Below are 20000 nucleotides of genomic sequence, written 5' to 3'. Positions count from 1 at the left end.
TTGACTTACAAAAAAAGTAACTTTAGTTGTATACCTTTATATTAAGTATAAAAGTGAAACCTCAATTCAAATTCAGAAAAAAACACATTCAGATTCAGGTCTGAATGGAACTCAACCCTGACAGGAGAACTTGACTTTTTTGCAGTGGCATTTGTCTTACAGGTGAAAAATACACTACATTAGTAGATTTATTATGATGTCTGAAGAAAATATAAAGGGTACTTTCCTTTACGTAAGCTAAGGCCATGCACTAGGGAGTTCAGGTTGTTTGTTTCCTACTGGTCTGAAATGAAAAGAGTTCAGTCTCAACTCTCTGTGATATTCTGCTCTTTAGATTGTTAGAAAAACTCATTGGTTTAATGATAACAGAGTGTCATCCTCATTTTCAAATGCTTTCTAAAGCTCAAGAGCCGGAATGTCAAACATGACTAACTTTTTTTTAAGCAGCAGTATTAAATAATATATATATATATATATATATATATATATATATATATATATATATATATATATATATATATATATATATATATATATATATATATATATATATACATATATATTTAAGGAATTTCAGACTGGATTATAAGGCTTTAATTTGACTTTCATCCCTTTTTTATGTGAACGAAATCATTAGATATCATTCAGTTATCAGGAAACGTCATTCTTCATATATTCGTTCACCACGCTTCATGATATCAACTCATTTTACGCATTATGAACAAATGCCTTATCTTCGGGCCATGATCAGAGTGTATATGGATTTCCCAGCATGCCTTTTGTCTGAACGGAAGTCTTGGGAACCCCCCGATGGTTTGACTCCACCACTGTCGGCAGCCGTTTGAATGGGATTATGGGTAAATGAAGAGGTGATCTGGAGGAAATGGTTAAGAGGATTTGGGTGTGGATTCAGCTCAGCATGGAAAGGAACTCTTGTTGTTTTATTTATTGAATCAATCTTGTATTTATGAAAGTGCATTAAAAAAAGTTTTGGAAATGTACCAATAATAGTTTTATTTACAACAAAATTTCAAGTGTGTTTATATCATAGTATTTTCTTGTAAAACTTTAATATTTTTTTTACAAGTAGAAATACTGAAATATTTTAGTTTTTTAATTTAGTAAATTAAATTTAGTATTATAATCTTGTAAAGCATACTCCAAAAACATTACGTTAACATCACGTTTGTGCAGAGGTGGACAGTAGTAAAGTATTTCTACTTTACTCAAGTAAATTTAAAAAGTATCTGTAGTTTATCAGTGTTTTTTTTTTTGTGGAAAACTTTACTTCACTACATTTTTTTTTTTTACCTTTAATAATTTCAAATACTTTCTTGAACTCAAGTAAATCTTTGAATTATTTTTAAAAGTAAGAAAGTAATAGATTTCTAATATAATTAAGTAGTAAATTATATTTACTATGAAATGTAGCGCAGTAAAAAGTACAATATTTTGCTTTGGAATGTTGTGAATTAAAGTTTTCTAAAGAAAAACACTCTGATAAAGTTCAGATACTTTACAGCAGATTAAAAATACTGTAATGTCTTCCAGGGACTCATCTCTTCCTGTGGCCGTCTATGGTCAGGTATGAGTGAACACCAAGTGCTTTCTCTTTGAAGTGTGCGCATCACTTCCTGCAGGGCCTGTAAGGGATGATAACAGAGAGTCCTGCTGCTGGAGAAATGATTCCTTCACACTGATTTGGGCTCATTCTGACGCCGGCTGAGGGGGGGACTCATATCTCCTAGGCTTTGACGGGAAGGATAATTGAATTGTGTTTGTCTGAAGTGTTGGATGAGCTTGTTTCACTCGCGGGGGTCAGTCGTGGGAAACGCTGCACTCGAGTGTTTCGCTCATGCACTTCTGAGAACAACTTTATCCGGTGGCGAGGTGCTTGTTTACTTGCGATAACTCACTGAGCGCTCGCTGATAACTGCGGGTCTGATGTTGGCCGTTTTCCAGGATGTTATCTGAGATGATAACGACATCTTGGAAAAAAAGAGAGAAGATTGAGTTGTTCGCCTTTCTTTGCAATCCAGATCAGTCTCAACACAAATACGAGGTGTTTGGACGTCGTGTCTTGAGTTGTTAAAGAGGTTCCACTTGTATAATAGTACAGAGAAGACGTTTAGATGTTAAAGAGATCGTTTAGCCATCCTGCCTCATGTCATCCTGCAAGACTTTTTTCTTCTGTGGAACTCAAAAGCATGACATTTTTTTTCCCCTCTCTCTCTTTCTTAAATACACTGTATCTTTGGTTGAATTAATGATGAGTTTAAAGTTTAAAGTTTTTGTTTTAAACAGCCTTTAATGGGTTGGTAGTAGGATTGTTAGGACCTTATTTGAAAGCAGTGGTTAACTCTCATGGTAAACTAATCTGTGCTTGTTGTTTCGCAGCGGTGTTCACTGAGGTCCCTCATGACATCACGGCACAGAGCGGTCAGGACGTGGAGATGGCCTGCTCCTTCAGAGGCGCCGGATCGCCCTCCTACTCGCTGGAGATTCAGTGGTGGTACATCAGGAACCACAGAGAATGGACCGACAAGCAGACGTGGAGCACCAATCAGGTACAGGCTGGAATTACCCATAATGCAGCATTTGTGCTCCAGACATAAGTGATTCTCAAATTATGTTTGTGTGGTTGAGATGAGGAGCAGTGGTTTACTCAGTGATCAGAGGAACGTTTGCACCTGCTGGACCAGAAAAAAGGTGTAAAAATCCCACAGATGCACATGCAGGAGCCAGAACTAGAGATGAGAGGGTGCTTTACTTTAGGGATGCACCGAAATGAAAATTCTTGGCCGAAACCAAAAAACCGAAAAAGAGAAAACCAAGGCCGAAAACCGAAACCGAAACACCGAAAGAAAATATGCCAATTATTAGTACCGTTGCATTTATTGCTATGACCGTGTACTAACTTTACTAAAATTAAGACATTGCAATTGCATAAATTAATATTAAAGTTTCAAAAATAATTACAATTACATAACTTATTTAAAAAAAAAACATAAAAATACATAATTACAAATGATGCAAATATTTATTAAGCACATTGCAACAATGCACAGTAGAAAATAAAATTCAAACTAAAAATGTATCCCACTTGTGTATATTTAATAATAATGTACAGGCCTAATGGCCTGCAGAAAGGTTTTAAAATGAACAGTTCTCTCATAAAAACAAAGTGCATTTAGGTGAAGTGCATTTGAAATTTTTCTATGTAGGACTGTAGACTGTTATCACTTCTGGGGATGGGGACTTCAGACAGATAACCATCTAGCTGTTGAGCAGTTGAGCTTGTCATCTGCCTGACATTTGAGAAATATTTGAGAGAGTGTATTTAAATAGGGCCAGGGCATAAATAAACATTTTTATCAAATTAAAGCAGAAATCTAGCAGAAAATCTAGCATAAATATGGCTACAATCTGATATTATGTATGTATATATGTTTGTGTGTGTGTGTATAGTAGCCTAAGAACAAAATAGCCAACCTATTATTATTATTTGAGGCACTTTCTTGCAGAATTCCACTGAACATATCAGACAACGATGGTGCATGCCACTCATCTGGTGCAGAAACCAGTCTTTTCTGCGCTCTGATCTGTCTCCTGCACTTGGCGCTTCTCCGTCTCCACGCGGGTTCTCCGCATCCAGCGCGGCCTGGATCATTTCTCGTGCGCGCTGCCTTATTTCCGCATCCAAGTAATGGTCTTTATAACGCGGATCAAGCACATTCGCGATGAAGTGCAGAGGATCCGACAAGATCTCAGTGAGACGTGTGCTAACAGACTCTATAAGACTGTACTTTTCTTTGTTTTCACTTCGTGGTCCGTCTTAATCTCTTTGTTAGGAGACGCTTTAGTGCTGCGAATAAAGGAATAAGAAGAGAGAGAATGTTCTCACTGGTGTTAAGTGAATGTCGCGGGGAGCTCGTGGTCTGCGCTTTGCAGGTGCACGTGCAGGTCGCGGTTTCTGTTTGCGTCATCATTTCGGCCGTGTTGTTTCGGTGATAAAAGTCTATCGGCCGAAAACCGAAAAGGCCATTTTCGGCCGATAATTTTCGGTGGCCGAAATTTCGGTGCATCCCTACTTTACTTCACTTTTTATTTAACTTTATACTTTCACTACTAACATTTTTATACAATTACCTGTATTTTCTACTTCTTACATGTTCAAAACAGGCTAGTTCCTTTAGTTTTAAGCTGTACTTTTGCCATAATAAATCTAATAAATCATAAATCAGTTAGTCTTGACTGAAAATGCTCTGATTAAGCTTGTGCAAGATTTTAGTCAGAGTAATTAGTGCAAGAGACCAAAGAGTTGAAAACTGCTGATCTGTAGTTTTGTCTTTGTTGATTTAGTTAAGCAAGGCCTGAATTTCAGTGTGGGATTGCGCATAATTCTACACCTTCCTGCAGATTTCATGTTCATTAAATTCCAACAAACATTATGCAATAGATTAACTAGATGGTACATATGGTACAATGTTAGGATTTCAGGAGGCCTTAAACTGGGGAAACCACTATATTTCTGCTGTTCATGAAGCGCCTTCTGCTGGCGGTGAATGAATGTGCATTTCCAATAAGCCCATCTGCAGTTTTTGTTCAGACAAGTGATGAAAATTAACCATACTTTTACTACAAATAAAACCAAAAACCATTGTCACTAAGGTAACAACAAATTATGCTTTTTCTAGTCTAACCATAGTTTAATTATGGAATTTGTAATAAAACTATGGTTATATAAATGGTAATCAATCCACTTAAAAACTAGGGGTGTGCACGGATAGTCGAACATTCGAATATTCGCTCTGCTCTAATTATTCGATAAATAAAAATTATATTCGAATTTCGCAAAAAGAAAAAAAAAAGAAAAAAAAAAGTTCACAATAAAACCTAATTTGAAAATGGCAATCCATATATAGCTATGAATATATATAGCTATAGCTAAAAAACGGGCGCGTCGCAGGTATTTACATGACGTGACGTCCTATGTCCTGCGTGACACTAAACAATTAATTGTAATTGCTACTTTTTACTTAAGTGCATGTCAGAGCCCATTCTTCTATACTTTAACTTGAGTAAAAAAGTGTAGTCAGTACTTCATCTTGTACCAGAGTATTTTTAAACATGAGTATCTGTACTTCTACTTGAGTAAAGATATGTGTACTTTTGCCCTCTCTGGTTGCAGTAATAACTCTATTAACATGCACATATGATCTCTCAGCTGTTAGCTGTAGGTTGAGGGTTCAGTGTCAGTTTGTGGAGGATCAAATCTGATCCAGAAAACATAATGTTTGTTAGATGATAATCCCAGCATTCTGTCAGCACCTTCCCCTTGAGATCAGCCCTTAACCTGCGCAAATATCGCCAGTAATTATTATAACTAACAATACACAGAACAACATGATCGGCAGCAGCCCGCTGTCACCCGCCTGCAATTATGTGACCACTTCCTCTTCCTGTCTGCACTCGTGGCAGTCAAACACAGAGTCCTATTTTAAGAGACTGAGAGAGCGAGAGATCGAGAGGGTTCAGCACACACACATTAATATCCAACTGTCAATCAAAGGTTTCAGCTGCACAGCATCACCTGCATGACTGTCCAGTCCAATTACGGGCTGTGAAGCCTTTTGACACAATTAAATAAATGCCTAAGAAAATCTTATATGGTACAATAAAGTCCTATGATTTCAGGAGGTGTTAAAGCGGGGAAAGCACTACATTTCTGCTGTTGCTGAAGCGCCACCTGCTGGCAGTGAATGAATGTGCATTTTCAATAATCCTGTCTGCGGTTTTTGTTCAGACCAGTGGTGGATCAACAAGAAGGAAATTCATCATAAAAATCTAAACATTTGACAAGATAGTAAAATATATTTACATGTTATGTAATTATAATGATGGGTAATACATTTTTTTAATTAATATAATAATTGATACCTTTAATTGATACCTCTAACCTTTTGAAAAAAAAGGTTTAGGCGGAAATGTGAAGTTTGTTAAAACTTGTGTCTGAACTCTAAAATATGCTTTTTACAGTCATTTTATTTTATTTGTGCAGGTCTTAAAAGATCTTAAAGTCTTAAATTTGAGCTTTAATATCCTGCAGAGCCTGGTCTGGTAAAACCCATCAGTTCATGTTTTTAAGTATATAACTGTCCGGACCTCGGCTGGCAAGGAGGGTTCATTACCGGATCTCAAGCTATTTTAATTGAAGCCCCCTGCTATACATGAAATATACAGTCAGTTCGGACACTTAAAACTTTTAAATGTCTGCATTATTTATCAAAATATCACAGCTTGTTGTAAAGAATGATACACAATTAGACATTACAAGCAAAACATTTAACAAAAATATATTTTTAATTGTTTTAATGAACACTGTAATCATAATCACAGCTTTATCAGGAAAATAACAATTAAAGAGTTTTTCACACTTTTTGCATTATTTGACGAAATCACAGCTTGATTAGAAATAATGCATAGTAAAAAAAAAAAATTTGTGATAAACCTTTTTTTGATATAGTTTATGACTGACAGTTTGGATCTAGGACAAAAAAATAAATAAACACAAACAATTTAAATAGTAGCAAGAATAAATGATGAAGGCCTTGTTTAGTGTTTCCAAGACCGTCACATAACGAAAACACATAGAAATCTTTTAGTTTTAATAAAACCACAGGGAGTTGAAGAAACAGAATCACGAGGTGAGCAGAGGAAAGAGAGGAGAGGATACAGCGGTATTAATGGACACGCAGCTCTGCAGCAGGTAACACTCCACACAACATTAATCACAACCAGTAGAAATAACTGCAGCTTCCCCAGACACCAGAGAGAGAGAGAGAGAGAGAGAGAGTGAGAGAGAGAGAGAGACCGAGAGAGGGGGGGGGGTGAGAGAGAGAGAGAGTGAGTGGAAGAAAGAGAGAGAGAGAGAGAGAGAGAGAGAGAGAGAGAGAGACCGAGAGAGGGGGGGGTGAGAGAGAGAGAGAGAGAGTGAGTGGGAGAGAGAGAGAGAGAGAGAGTGAGAGAGTGAGTGGAAGAAAGAGAGAGAGAGGGAGGGAGAGAGAGAGTGAGAGAGTGAGTGGAAGAAAGAGAGAGAGGGAGAGAGAGAGTGAGTGGGAGAGAGAGAGAGAGAGAGAGAGAGTGAGTGAGTGGAAGAAAGAGAGAGAGAGGGAGGGAGAGAGAGAGAGAGAGAGAGGGAGAGAGAGAGAGAGAGTGAGAGAGTGAGTGGAAGAAAGAGAGAGAGAGAGTGGAAGAGAGAGAGAGGGAGAGAGAGAGAGAGAGAGAGAGTGAGAGAGTGAGTGGAAGAAAGAGAGAGAGAGGGAGGGAGAGAGAGAGTGAGAGAGTGAGTGGAAGAAAGAGAGAGAGAGAGTGGAAGAAAGAGAGAGAGAGAGAGTGGGAGAGAGAGAGAGAGAGGGAGAAGGTGAGTGGAAGAAAGAGAGAGAGAGAGAGTGGGAGAGAGAGAGAGTGAGAGAGAAAGTGAGTGGGAGAGATTGCAGGGCTTCCTGCTGTGAACTCAAGATGCTTTTTAATTGGATGAAGGGATGAAAAAGAGGAACATAGAGAAACTCTTGCTCACCTTTGCGTCATGTTTTATTCATGAAGGGCTCTTGAGGATCCGCCGCGGCTAGTTAAGATGACATGACGCACAACCAACATCTCATTCCAGAACACTGGACTTAAGTGTGTGTGTGTGTGTGTGTGTGTGTTTGAATACCCTGCTGCTGTTTGTCTCAGTAACTGCATTAGACACATGTATATTCGCTATAGAAGGGCCAAAACTGAAGGGGTCATATGATGTGATTTCAAGTTTTCAAGTTTTCCTTTCTCTTCAGAGTGTTACAAGCTCTTGGTGCATAAAGAAGATCTGTAAAGTCGCAAAGATTAAAGTCTCAAATCCAAAGAGATATTCTTTACAAAAGTTAAGTCAACCACACGCCCCTAAAACGGCACATAACACGTTGTCTTTTTTACATTGTTTGTATATAAATGTGTCTTAGCAGAGTGTGGACACAACCAACCTACAATGATAAAATCCATTCAAGTCCCCAAAAACGAAACAGTCTCAATTAAGCCATTTTGATTTTCTTCATCATACTGCTTAGGCTCCGCCTACAACTGCTGACTGACTGTGCTGTATTAGCATAACTCCGCCCTCAGCCGTTTTCTCCGCCCTCCAGCAGTTGTAGCAAAAGCAATGTCTCGTAAGCAATGCAGGTATTTTGTAGTTTGCTGTAAAAGTGAACATGATTCATTTTCTCCCGTCATCAGAGCCACTGAGGACGCAGTGTGATGTTGCAAACATTTCATTAACAACCTAAAAGAATCAGCTTGTGAAAAATATTTTAATATTTAATATTTCAGTTTATTAGATTAATTTATTTTGTTTATATATTCAATTCAGTTTTTGGTTGTTGCACTTTTAAAATATTTAATATTACAAACAAAATATATTATTATTAGAAGTAGGAGTAGTATTGATTAGGGGATCAGAGTTGAAGTAAAGTATATCATACAAATGTACAGTTAAATTATTAAAAAAAAAATAGAAAAATTATATTTCATATGTAATTATTAATATATATTTAAATATATATTATATAAGTATTAATGCTATATATATATATATATATATATATATATATATATATATATATATATATATATATAAATATGCTGTTAGATGAACGACTTATTGATATGCTATTATAATTTTTGAATATACATATTTAATAAAAAAAAATTAATGTATATATTTTGTTTTCAGCTAAATGTGAACGTTTTAGTAATTTTAGTTTTGTCATTTCTACTTTTATATTTATTTAAATGTCTGAATAGATTATATTACATTTTTGATTAATATTTATTTTTATCTATATAATTATTTTTGTTCATTTTAGTTATTTTAGTATTTCGAGTTCAACGAAACAAAAATGTTGCTTTGGCAACTTGCTTATTTGGCAATATGTTTTTTATTTTTTTATTTTTTTATTTATTTCACTTTCTTTTATTTGAAATAACATTTTAATTTAATGAATGAATGTTTTGTTTTTTAGTTAACTATAATCATGTTGATTATGAATGCATGATGTGTTTTTATATTGCAGGTGATGCCGCAGAATGAGAAGTCAAAGGACGCCACCAAAATCAGTGTGAGTGTGTGAAGTTTGTCATTTCCTCCCTGAACGTCTCTTTCCTGTTCGCTCAAGGCTGCTGTCTTCTGCTGCTCAGTGAGAGAATGTAAAAATACATGGTGTGAGTGTTTGTCAGGGTGAATAACTGGAGCATGCAAACACAACATCACACTGCTTGGGCTAAAGGTGATTTGTTAGCAACTTGCTCGGCTCTTGCTGGTTGAGCCGCTGCAGGCTGTGTGTGTGTGTGTGTGTGTGTGTGTGTGTGTGTGTGTGTGTGTGTGTGTGTGTGTGTGTGTGTGTGTGTGTGTGTGTGAGAGACGCAGGAATCTCCTCATAAACACAGGTGAGATGAGCTGTGATCATGCCGCAGGTGATCGTCACTGTGCTGATGTTCAGACTAACAGCATGCTATCAGTGTCATGTTAATGCTGAGCAACACTCACTCTTTCATGAACACTTGTGTATTCTGTGTATTTCTATGTAACAGTTGTATAACACATGTTTTACTGTACCTTGCAGCTTAGAATAATTTGAGGAAAAAATTTGAAATGCGAGCTTTAATTTTAATACCTTGTAATTGAACTAAAAATATTAAACAAAATATTGTTGTAGTGTTTCACTGAAAAATACAAATTTAGTAATCAAGAAAATAATTTCTTAATTTTAATGAAAAAAATATATAGTAAAAAATTACAGTATAAATTGTAAAATTACAGTTCTATTATTTATAGCTTAATTGTATCATTTTTCAATTGTCGACATTAAACCATCAAGCTTTTATCCGAACCATTATGTTAGTATCATGAGATGATATTATAATTTTTATTACTTATTTTAATTACTTTTTATTTTTAAATTTTCAGTTTTCATTTTAAGGTTTTAGTCATTTTAGATGTTTGTTTTTATCAATATCTAAATATATAGTTCATTATTATTTTTGTTTTCAGTTTCAGTTAAGTACATCAAATTAAAATATATGAAAATGAGAAATGTTCCTTAAATAGCTTTTTTTAATTATTCTGTTTATTTTATTTCAGGCGATGACATTGTTTTTTGTGGTTTTAGTTTTAGATAACTATATTAAACCCTGTTCTGAACCCATTAAATAAAAGGTTATAATTATAAATTTTTTCTGCATCTGTTAGTAACACAGTTATTGCTGTGTTTGGCATCTAAATAGCAGTTATAAGAGTCTCTAATCAGGGACGGATATGTAATTTTGCAGGCTCATTCCCTCAGTAGGATATTGAAGGTGAGTGTTACCTGTGTGTGTGTGTGTGTGTTTGTGTGGGTGGGTGGATAAATCAAAGCATCTCTCTTCTGCTACTTCATGAAATATTCACAAGGACATTTTCTTCCAGTGTGAATGCAGAGCTCTGGATCTGAGGTTACAGGTTTCACTGGAAGCGCTCCGTCCAGTCGCTGAGGCTCATGACGGCGTCGTTTAACACTTTCCTGAATTCAGCTGTGCTGTTATTTCTGTTTCTAGAGAAGCTGTTAGCTAGATAGTTTGTTAACACACTCAACATATGTAGTGCTGTGGAAACGGCGCCAGCGAGTTAATGTTAGCGTGTTTGTGTGTGTGCATGCGGGTTTGTGAATGTATGTTTATTTATCCACCTGATCCACACTCAATCTGCTTCACTGGCAGACAGCTTTATTGAGCGTCTGGACCCGCGCGGGCTCAGAGTCCTCTGGGAACACTGACCGCTTTAGAGAGAGATTGTCCTGTTGTCTTTGTGTTTCAGAGCTAGAGAGAGAGCTGGTGAGTGAATGTGTCTCTCATGTGTCTGCGGTTCCACAGCTCCATCTCATCACTTCTCACATGCAGACTGCAGCATCTCACTCTCTCACTGCTTTTTATTGCCTCCAACTGATGCATTTCACTCCCTCACTGCCTGCATTGCCTCACCTCAGCTGTTGCATTTCACTCACTAACTGCATTTTACTGCATTGCTCCACTAATGCATTTCACTCTCTTTCTGCATTGCATTGCCTCAACTGTTGTATTTCACTCGCTAAGTGCATTTTACTGCATTTCACTGAATCCTCTTTTGCACTTCACTACCTCACTGCATTGCCTCATTTGATGTATTTCACTCACTTGTTGCATTTTACTGCATTGCTCCACTAATGCATTTCACTCTCTTACTGCGTTGCATTGCATCAACTGTTGTATTTCACTCACTCAGTGCATTTTACTGCATTTCACTGAATCCACAGACTTGCTGCATTTTATTGCATCGCATTGCCTCCATTGATGCATTCCACTCTCTCACTGCATTTACTGCATTTCATTGCCTCAACTAATGCATTTCACTCCCACTGCATTTTTATTGACTCCACTGATGCATTTGGCTTTCTTATTGCCTTTCATTCCCTTTACTGTTGTTTGTTTTTGTTGCGTTCCACTTTCTCACTGCAGCTACTGATGCGACACACTGCCCCCTTTCATTCCACTTGTGTATTAAATTTGTGTAAAAAAAAAAAAACTGAATACAGTAAGAGTTCAAATTAATTACTTATCAATTACTTACTAAACTAATTAAATTGTTGCAAAATTTACTAATCAATTACTTGCGGTTTATAGTGCACAGACAAAACGCTCTGAAGTTCATGATGTCAACCGAGGTCTGAGAGCAACAGTATGAGCTCATATTAACCAATCATCGAGACAAACCTTTTAGTCTCAGTCATTCTTTTCATGCATTTTAGTTCCATTTTTTTAATTAATACGCTTTTCATACTAGGTTATCAATAAAAAATGGAATATTTCAATATAATTGTATTATTTACTTTATAATAACTTTATTTTTTGACCTTCGTATTTACATCTATTATCTATTTTATAAAGTATTTACATTTCTGCACGTTTTGGTTTTTTTTTTTTTTTTTTTTTTTGCATTTTATTGCATTTATTTGTTATCACATTTTTAATGCATTATGACAAATTTAGCATAAAACTATGTGGATGGAGTTACTGTCTCTGCTGCTTCCTTTCATTGTGTTTTGCATCCACTGCTGACCGTCACTGTGTCCACTGTAGCATTTCACTGGCCTCGTCCCAAATACTGTCCTAAACCCCTTTGGGTCTGATGAACCCGCACATAATGCCTCACAGAAGTCCAATACGAAGACAATTTAGGACAGAGCCACTGTCTCACATATTACATCCAGTGCAGCTGCTCATGATCCACACAGGAACCAATCTCAGCCTGCAGGACGTGAGAAATGAGAGCTATAGGAACAATCAAAAAGACTTATCCTGTGCTTGTTTTTTGATTGTTTCACATACAATATTGCTGGTTAAAAATTAATGCACTGTAAGTCGCTTTGGATAAAAGCGTCTGCTAAATGCATAAACTACATTTTTAATTTAATTAAATTTAAATTTAATATTGTAGCTGAGGCAAGGCACTACAGGTGAAGAGGGTGAAAATGAACTAATAGAACATATTTATTAGTCTAACCATAATAACCATATTTTCACCAGTTGATTAATCATGGTACATAAAGACAGTGGTTTTGCATAACAAGTTTTCTTAAATATTATGTTTAAATATGCAAATTATCCATTATGTAATTAAATCTGCACTAATTTGCATAAATTTGAACACTAAATGAAGCCAGGTATGAAATTCAATAGTTAAAATCTATAAATGCAAAGGTAATAAAACAAACACTTAAATGCATATTTTAGATGTTTTCTTTTCAATATTCTGATGTTATTGAAGTAAAATCGCTCATAATTTCCAAAAATTAACCAGTGCATTAAAAAACTATGTTTTTGCCTGTATAGTGTCTTTCCTTAAAAGCTCTCAAAAGGTAGATTTTCTAAAACACGATGCATTTTTAGGCCTGCTAGCCATCTCGGCCTTATCCCAAATCAGTCGGAGTCTGTTTTAAATCAGCATTTTCAAGGCTGATTCATGATTTAATGCCCTGACTGATCATTTCCACACTTCTCCTGTCTGTTTCTCTGTAGGTGGTGAAGGTAGCAGGAAGCAACATCTCCCACAAGCTCCGTCTGTCCAGCGTGAAGCCCGCGGATGAGGGCACGTACGAATGCCGCGTCATCGACTTCAGCGACAGCAAGCTGCGGCATCATCACGTTCGGGCGTACCTGCAGGTGGAGCGGGCCGAGGGGAATGTGCCTCCTCCAGTCCATCAGGGGGCGACGTCACAAGAGGAGCTTCTGCAGTCTGACCACCACAAACCCGGCCGCGAGCTCAGGAAGAGGTCCGCTGATGATAGTACCACTGACTGCACTGAGAGCTGCGCGCTTTAGGTTCTTCTTATACTTAGTTATTATAACCCCACGCAAGCACCTGTACACCCACATCACCAAAATACCCAGAATTCCTCACGCCAACCCACACACTAGGGATAGCTCACCTGAAAATAAAAAATCTGTCATTGACTCACCTTCATGCTGTTCCAAACACATATGACTGACTTTCTTATGTAAAAAACAAAAGGAAACTCTTAAGCTTTTTGACTTATTATTATTATTATTATTATTTGTAATAATAATCTTTGTTAAAAAAAAAGTTTTGTTTTATTTCGGTTCTTTTCATATTAAACAAATTCAGTGCACAAAGACTGAAGTAGTTTAAGTCTTTGGTTTTTTTAATTGTGATGATTTAATTTGGCTCACATTTAATTAAAAATATTTTGCATTCTGCAAAATAAATAATTGTGTATTTTATGTAAAATAGTAAGTTTTTTTTTAAGTGTCCTTTTTGAAGCTTTTATTTATTTCCATTTTTTATTTTGATTCTTTATTTCCTTATTTGATTTGATTTAATATTTTATTTCTTGATATCTTTTTGTCGTTTTATTATTTAGCCTCTGTTTATTTCCAAAGAGCAACTTAAACATCCTGCTGAATAAATTATTTTGTATTTTATGGAAGAAACTGAATTTATTTAATTTATTTATTTAACCCTAACCCTAATTCCAAAGGATATAATAAATAATTAAATGAGAAAGAGAAGTCAAATGAGTGAAGTGAGTCAAATAGGTTTGAAGCAACATGACGGTTGAGAAAGTACATAATAACAACATTTTAATTTTTGAGTGAACTATCCTTCTGACAAAAGATGTATATTTCTGTATAAATATGAAGGTAGATGTCTGTTCAGAACAGCGAATGCATGTGACAAACCTTTCTAATATTTGCCAATGAGCAAGAAACCAAACTGGACCGTTGATTTAAACTCTTTGGTCATTCTTAGTTTGATCAGATTCATGGTTTTGATATGATGTATAGATGGCTAGAAGCGGCAGAACTAATGTGAATGTTTGAAATATTCTTCATCAGGTCTAATCGATGACATTTACATGCTGTAATATAACTATCATTGTTTACGTGTCTAATGTTACAGGCACCAGTCTGACGGGTTTATTCTGGACTGGCATCACCGATGGCAAAGTGTGATTTGATGGGTGCCAGCTTTTGCAAATATGTTTCATGAAGCTTTTGTGTCAATAGAAGGATGATGTGCACACAATACTATGACGTTTTGTGGTTTTTATGCAGCTTTAAAAAGAAAATCCTGAAGACATTTACAGTATGTTTAATGGTATAACAACAGCTTAGTTTCTGGTTTCTTGGATTTTTACGGTTTGATTCAATAGTTCTTTTTGTTTCTGGAAGTAATACATGTACAGATTGTGTAAATGAAGTAATATTACAAAAAAAAAACTGGTTTCACCTTCAATGTATGCCTTTATCAAATAAAAAAAACATTGATCATATATCGTTGTCTATTATTAATACATGATTTGCTTGCTTTTTTTTACACTGTGTGAAATAATATGCATTCAAATGTGAGAGACTGGGAACTCGAGCTCATCTGAAGAATTTCACTGTGTTCCAAAATTTTAATTAGTTAAAATCTTGTCTGCAGATTCATGTCTTTAAGTCACGTGATTAATAGACGATCGACATGTGACAGAGTGCGCTCTTATTTGAATTACAATACACAACTTTAAAATCACAGGTTTCCACCCTTGCATGAAAGCAGAGTAAACTGTATATTTTTCCATTTTAAATTAATTATTTTTTTATGTTGACTATTTATTTATTTATTTTTTAAAGGCGCCAATGCAGAGATTTTGAATGTTCAAAGTCAAGTGACGCCACTCTAACGGTTAAAGGGCGGAGCAGTTGGCAAGCTACAGTATCAGTCAGTGATTGCCTAACCTGCAAAAATGTGTGTTTTGTCCCGCTTTTATGTTTTATTTTCTGAAACGGGCACGTGTTTTTTGATTAGTGTTAATTAAGATGTGCCATAATGGGTATCGGTTAATAACAATGAAGTTCCAGAAGGAAGTAAAGTGGAATCAAAACAGCATCCGGGAGGCTTCAACAACTCTATAAATGGTAAGCTAAATGTTTATGGCCTTTTATTACTGCTGCAAGTTTTAAGTTGAAAACAGTTTTTAATAAAAACAGAGAGGAGAGATATAGTTTGAATCACCTTTTCCATATCTGATTTTTCCAGTTGATAGAAAATCAAATCCTTTCAACTTTAAAATGTGATGCCTGTTTAAAGATCGCTTCATCTGGAAAGCATCTGCTGTGAACAGACATCTGATAAACGTCTATAAGATGTCCGTTTTATGTACATTGTTAATAATAAACATCAACAAAGAAATTTTCTAAACATATAACAGCTACTAAACAGCGAGTGCTCATTCAATACCCCATAAATAAAAAAACTATTTCCCCACATATTGATAGCGGCTCCCTTAAGTGATTCTAAATGTAAAATAATTAGAATGTTTAAAGGCGGGATTGGACACAAAATTGGCGGGAACTGATAGAAATTCACCAGGAGCGGGATTAAGAAAACAGTCCTGCAAGATCTCTGTGGCCCATTAAATATTAGGTTCCTAGAATATAAAACAGCCTAATTAATAATAGAACTATTGCACTTATTTTTAAAATAAAATAAAATAATAAACACTGCGATAATCTATTATAAACTTTTTAAAAAATAAAAAGGATTTAAAATAAAATGTTATGGCATAGGCTACTTAAAAATAATATTGCTAATATAATTTTCATACTTAACAGCTGTCACTGACATATGCAAATGAGTGGTCTAAATTTACACGCTAATATGGTCGCGCATGCGCACCACTGTCCATCCTTGATTATAATATAAAAAGCTCTAAATGTCACGATAACTATAAAATTGTAGATAATTTGCTTAAATGACGGAAAACCCCCTCAACGTTCACTGTTTATTTATTTACCTTTAGATCTAACAAAAGAGCATCGCTACTTAGCCTCAAAATCACCTCAATCCTTCATTATTTCGTCACTTCAGTTTGCTTTGTCGTCTTTACCGGCGGTGAATCCCTTAAACAAAGCGCATGTCAAGAGGTTCGACTTCATAATGGTTCTTTCACACTTATCAGAAGCGGTCGAGGGGAAACTGAATTAACCCCGTATATGCTGCACGTTAGCCGGTCGCCCCGGACGGTGAATAATAGCGCCTCTGTCAGCAGGATAAATGGCAAAGTACAGTACAGATAACACAGCAGCAGGCTAACACAAAGCATATGAGGCAGCTTTAATGCGACTCTCACAGGAGGCACATTTATTAGACTGTCACAGAAGAAGAGGATCCCAAACGAGACTGAACAGAAGATCCGGACCAACAGCACACAACTAGACCAGAACCTACACCAGAAGTCTCTTGGAATTAAAGAATTGTATTTATAAAATAAGTGTTCGTTAAAATCAGAATACAAATTATGTATATAAAAGTGAACATTTATATAATAATTATTTGATATTTTAAGTTTAAAGCGGAAGATGATGGATGGATGGATGGAAGTTTAAAGTAAATTTTATATATTTATATTAGTGGTGGGCCGTTATCGGACGATAAAAAAAAAAAAATATCGCCGTTAATCTATTCTCAAAGTTGGGTTGGGAGCTGGGTCTATACTAAACAAGCTATGATGACTTTCACCTTTTCACCTTGATATTTTATATAACCGACTGGCTGAGGACAGCCTAAAAAGATGCTCAGGACAGTTGACAGGCCACTGCTGCGCATCGTCATGAAAGCTTATCTTTCTCACGTGTTTTTACGCCTTACCGCTTGTCGATTTAAACATTAAAGCATCCAAACACAAGACACGGAAAAGTTGAACGGAGTAGCTGGTCACCCGTGCGCTGTGTTCGGTGCGGAGAGAGAGAGAGAGCCGCGTATCACGGACAGCGACACTGAAGTATTTGATATTAGCCACACATTTCATCCAAAGGAGAAAAAAAATATTCTAAAAGGTCCAATATTATCATTATTATTTTATTTTTATTTTAGAGAAGTAACAATAACTATAATAAATGTTATTTTGGCAGAATACATCATTGACATGGTAATTTTTTTTTTTACTCATCTTAACTATAACGATCTGCATCATATGAAAATGTCTTTTCCACAAGTTCTTCCAGTCAGACATGTAGATCATCGTCCTAAATCTAGCGTTCAGATGTATAAAGCGCTGTATGTGGCATCCTCTTCCTGCAGAAATTTGAGGATGTTGTCTGTGAACTGGTTCCTGGGCTTGTCTGATCCGGTCAGCTTCACACGCAGCAGATGAGGGTGAGGGGGCTCGTACGGGACGGGAGAGCTCAGCTCATTCAGACTGAACCAGACCAGATCAGAGTCCATCAGCCAGCGGAACACACTAAAGAGAACAACACATGATCAAACAAACAACTATTAGTGTAATTCACTCTATTACAGCAGGATATGAGACGGTCTGCTTACAGCAGCACATAAAGTGAACTACAGCATGGGCTGTTTCTAATAGAACTATGGTATCTGCAAATGTATTCATTTTAATGATTATTTCTTGTTCTATATTCTATTATATAATATTGATAACATATTACAGAACATCATTCATAGAATTAAATTATAATAAAACTGATATTCTATAAATGTTAAAATTATTATACAATATTGCAGTATTAATTGCATATATGTAAAATTATTATATATTTTTTTTCTCAATGCTTGTCAAATTGGTCATATCTTTTCCTCTCCCCTTTTTGATTGGTCTATTCTTAAATATTACAAAATATTAGTAGATATATTGATTTACTGCACACCAAAAAAATTACAGCTGACAGAGAATGAATCTAACAATAATAAATAATAATGATAATTAAAGTTTTGATATTAGTCTCCAAATTTACTGAACTATAAATATAATGCAAAATTAATCACTTTTATAAGATAGAAACAATGCTGAGGAATTTAAAATACACTTTGAAAAGGAAAGAGTCTGTAAAAAAAAAAAAAAGAATATTCCACATTCCGTTTTAGATTGGTGGGGCTTTACCTGAGACACGCCTCCTGGAGTTTGATTGGCTGTCGCCAGCTGAGGTACTGAAGAAAGGTGTCAATCACCCGATCCAGATCCGCCTCCACTGTAAATATTAAAACAGACACTGAATAGTGAAAAAGCAAAGTGAAGTGAAGTGTTTGAGACCCTGTACACTTAGATTTACAGAACAAACCTTAATGTATTTCTCCAGTGATTTCACTGCTGTTGACTTAAAATTCACAGCAGAACTGCAAACAGTGACGCCCGCGCCATAACGGCCACAGATGTTCTAATATATTCTAATAGTCTCATGGCAGATTATCCTAATTAATTAATTAAGCAGCCTGATGTAGAGGGGCCTCATTAGTCTCGAAAGATGGAGGTGAATGCAGAGGGATGGAGAGAAATGAAGGATGGATGGAGAATAATAAAGACGGGAAAATGATGTGAATGAGAGAGGAGCACTAGAGCCAGCTGGGAAATAAACAGCATGACCTCTTCATGTCTGTCCGTCTGTCTGTCTCTCATAACCATGGTAACTCTATCAGTAATTCAGTTTATCCTCCGTCTCTCACAAACTGTTTTCTCTGGATGAATTTCTCCACACGGCGGCTCAATTAAATGACATATCACTTCAGCATTTCACAAACCACTGGCTTTCAAATTTCTCATGGTTTGCTTTGTAAAACAGTTCCCAAGATGTCACAGGAAACTATTTATCAGCCAATAGTCAATATTATATGCACGCACTGAGCCTGAATGCAGCATGTGAGGTTTCACCTCATCTGGATTACATCAGAAAACCGTCTGAAGGTTAGGAAAAACAGAAAACGACTGATGGGAAAGACTAAAAGAGCCCTGGGAGCTGCTCCAGAGGAATGAACAGAGCAGCACAGGATGGTGTGTGTTTGAACAAAGCTCTGGGGTTTCCAGCTGAAGCTGTGATGAGATGTTACCAGGAACACGTCTTCATCAGTGAGAGTGACTTCTGTTGCTGCAGCTGTGGTGAAAGACTGAAGTGAGTCTACCATCTAGTGGTGACTGTGCTCACAACACAGAATCTGTTTTATGTTCCCCCAAGTAACTGTGCTTAACTGTGATTTACTTACAAAAGTGTAGTTTTCTCTCAAAAATACGGTAATATAGTTATTCCTTCAGTCTTGCACCATTTCCATCAAACAAACATTTTACGCAAAGTTTTGCTGAAAGCAAAAGCACTGAAATACATTATTATTATTATTATTTAATCCCATTCAGGGTTATTATAATTGGCTAAAACTGAAACCATAAATTACTTTCTTGTAAAATTTTTATTTCTATAAGCTTTTATTTTATTTTAGCTGGTAGTAAAGAAATCGTTTCTCATTGTTTTCATGTAGTACTAAAATTTATATATATATATATATAGATATATAGATAGATAGATAGATAGATAGATAGATAGATAGATAATTAGAAAATAAAAAAAATATATATAAACAAAAACTTTAATAAGGACTTTAATAT

General features: G+C 35.8%; 2 protein-coding genes across 2 annotated transcripts in view; one reads left to right on the top strand and one right to left on the bottom strand.

Annotated features, from left to right (window-relative positions):
* Nucleotides 1–13611, top strand: part of LOC113075691 (V-set and transmembrane domain-containing protein 2-like protein) — a 37413-nt gene extending 23802 nt beyond the window's left edge. The window contains exons 2-4 of the mRNA XM_026248376.1: nt 2398–2567; nt 9108–9152; nt 13123–13611. Of these exons, the coding sequence (XP_026104161.1) occupies nt 2398–2567; nt 9108–9152; nt 13123–13425 (518 nt within the window). The 3' untranslated portion in view covers nt 13426–13611. The remainder of the gene's footprint in view (nt 1–2397; nt 2568–9107; nt 9153–13122) is intronic.
* Nucleotides 13612–17647: 4036 nt separating this feature from the next.
* On the bottom strand, nt 17648–19525 carry LOC113075692 (TELO2-interacting protein 1 homolog). Its single transcript, XM_026248377.1, has 3 exons — nt 19451–19525; nt 18510–18667; nt 17648–17849 (listed from the first exon to the last, which is right to left on the bottom strand). The coding sequence occupies exons 1-3, from the start codon at nt 19523–19525 to the stop codon at nt 17648–17650; spliced, it is 435 nt and encodes a 144-aa protein (XP_026104162.1).
* Nucleotides 19526–20000: the final 475 nt, after the last annotated feature.

The sequence above is a fragment of the Carassius auratus genome, unplaced genomic scaffold (genome assembly GCF_003368295.1).
Source record: "Carassius auratus strain Wakin unplaced genomic scaffold, ASM336829v1 scaf_tig00017474, whole genome shotgun sequence".
Classification (NCBI taxonomy): domain Eukaryota; kingdom Metazoa; phylum Chordata; class Actinopteri; order Cypriniformes; family Cyprinidae; genus Carassius; species Carassius auratus.
This window is presented reverse-complemented; position numbering and strand designations above follow the sequence as displayed.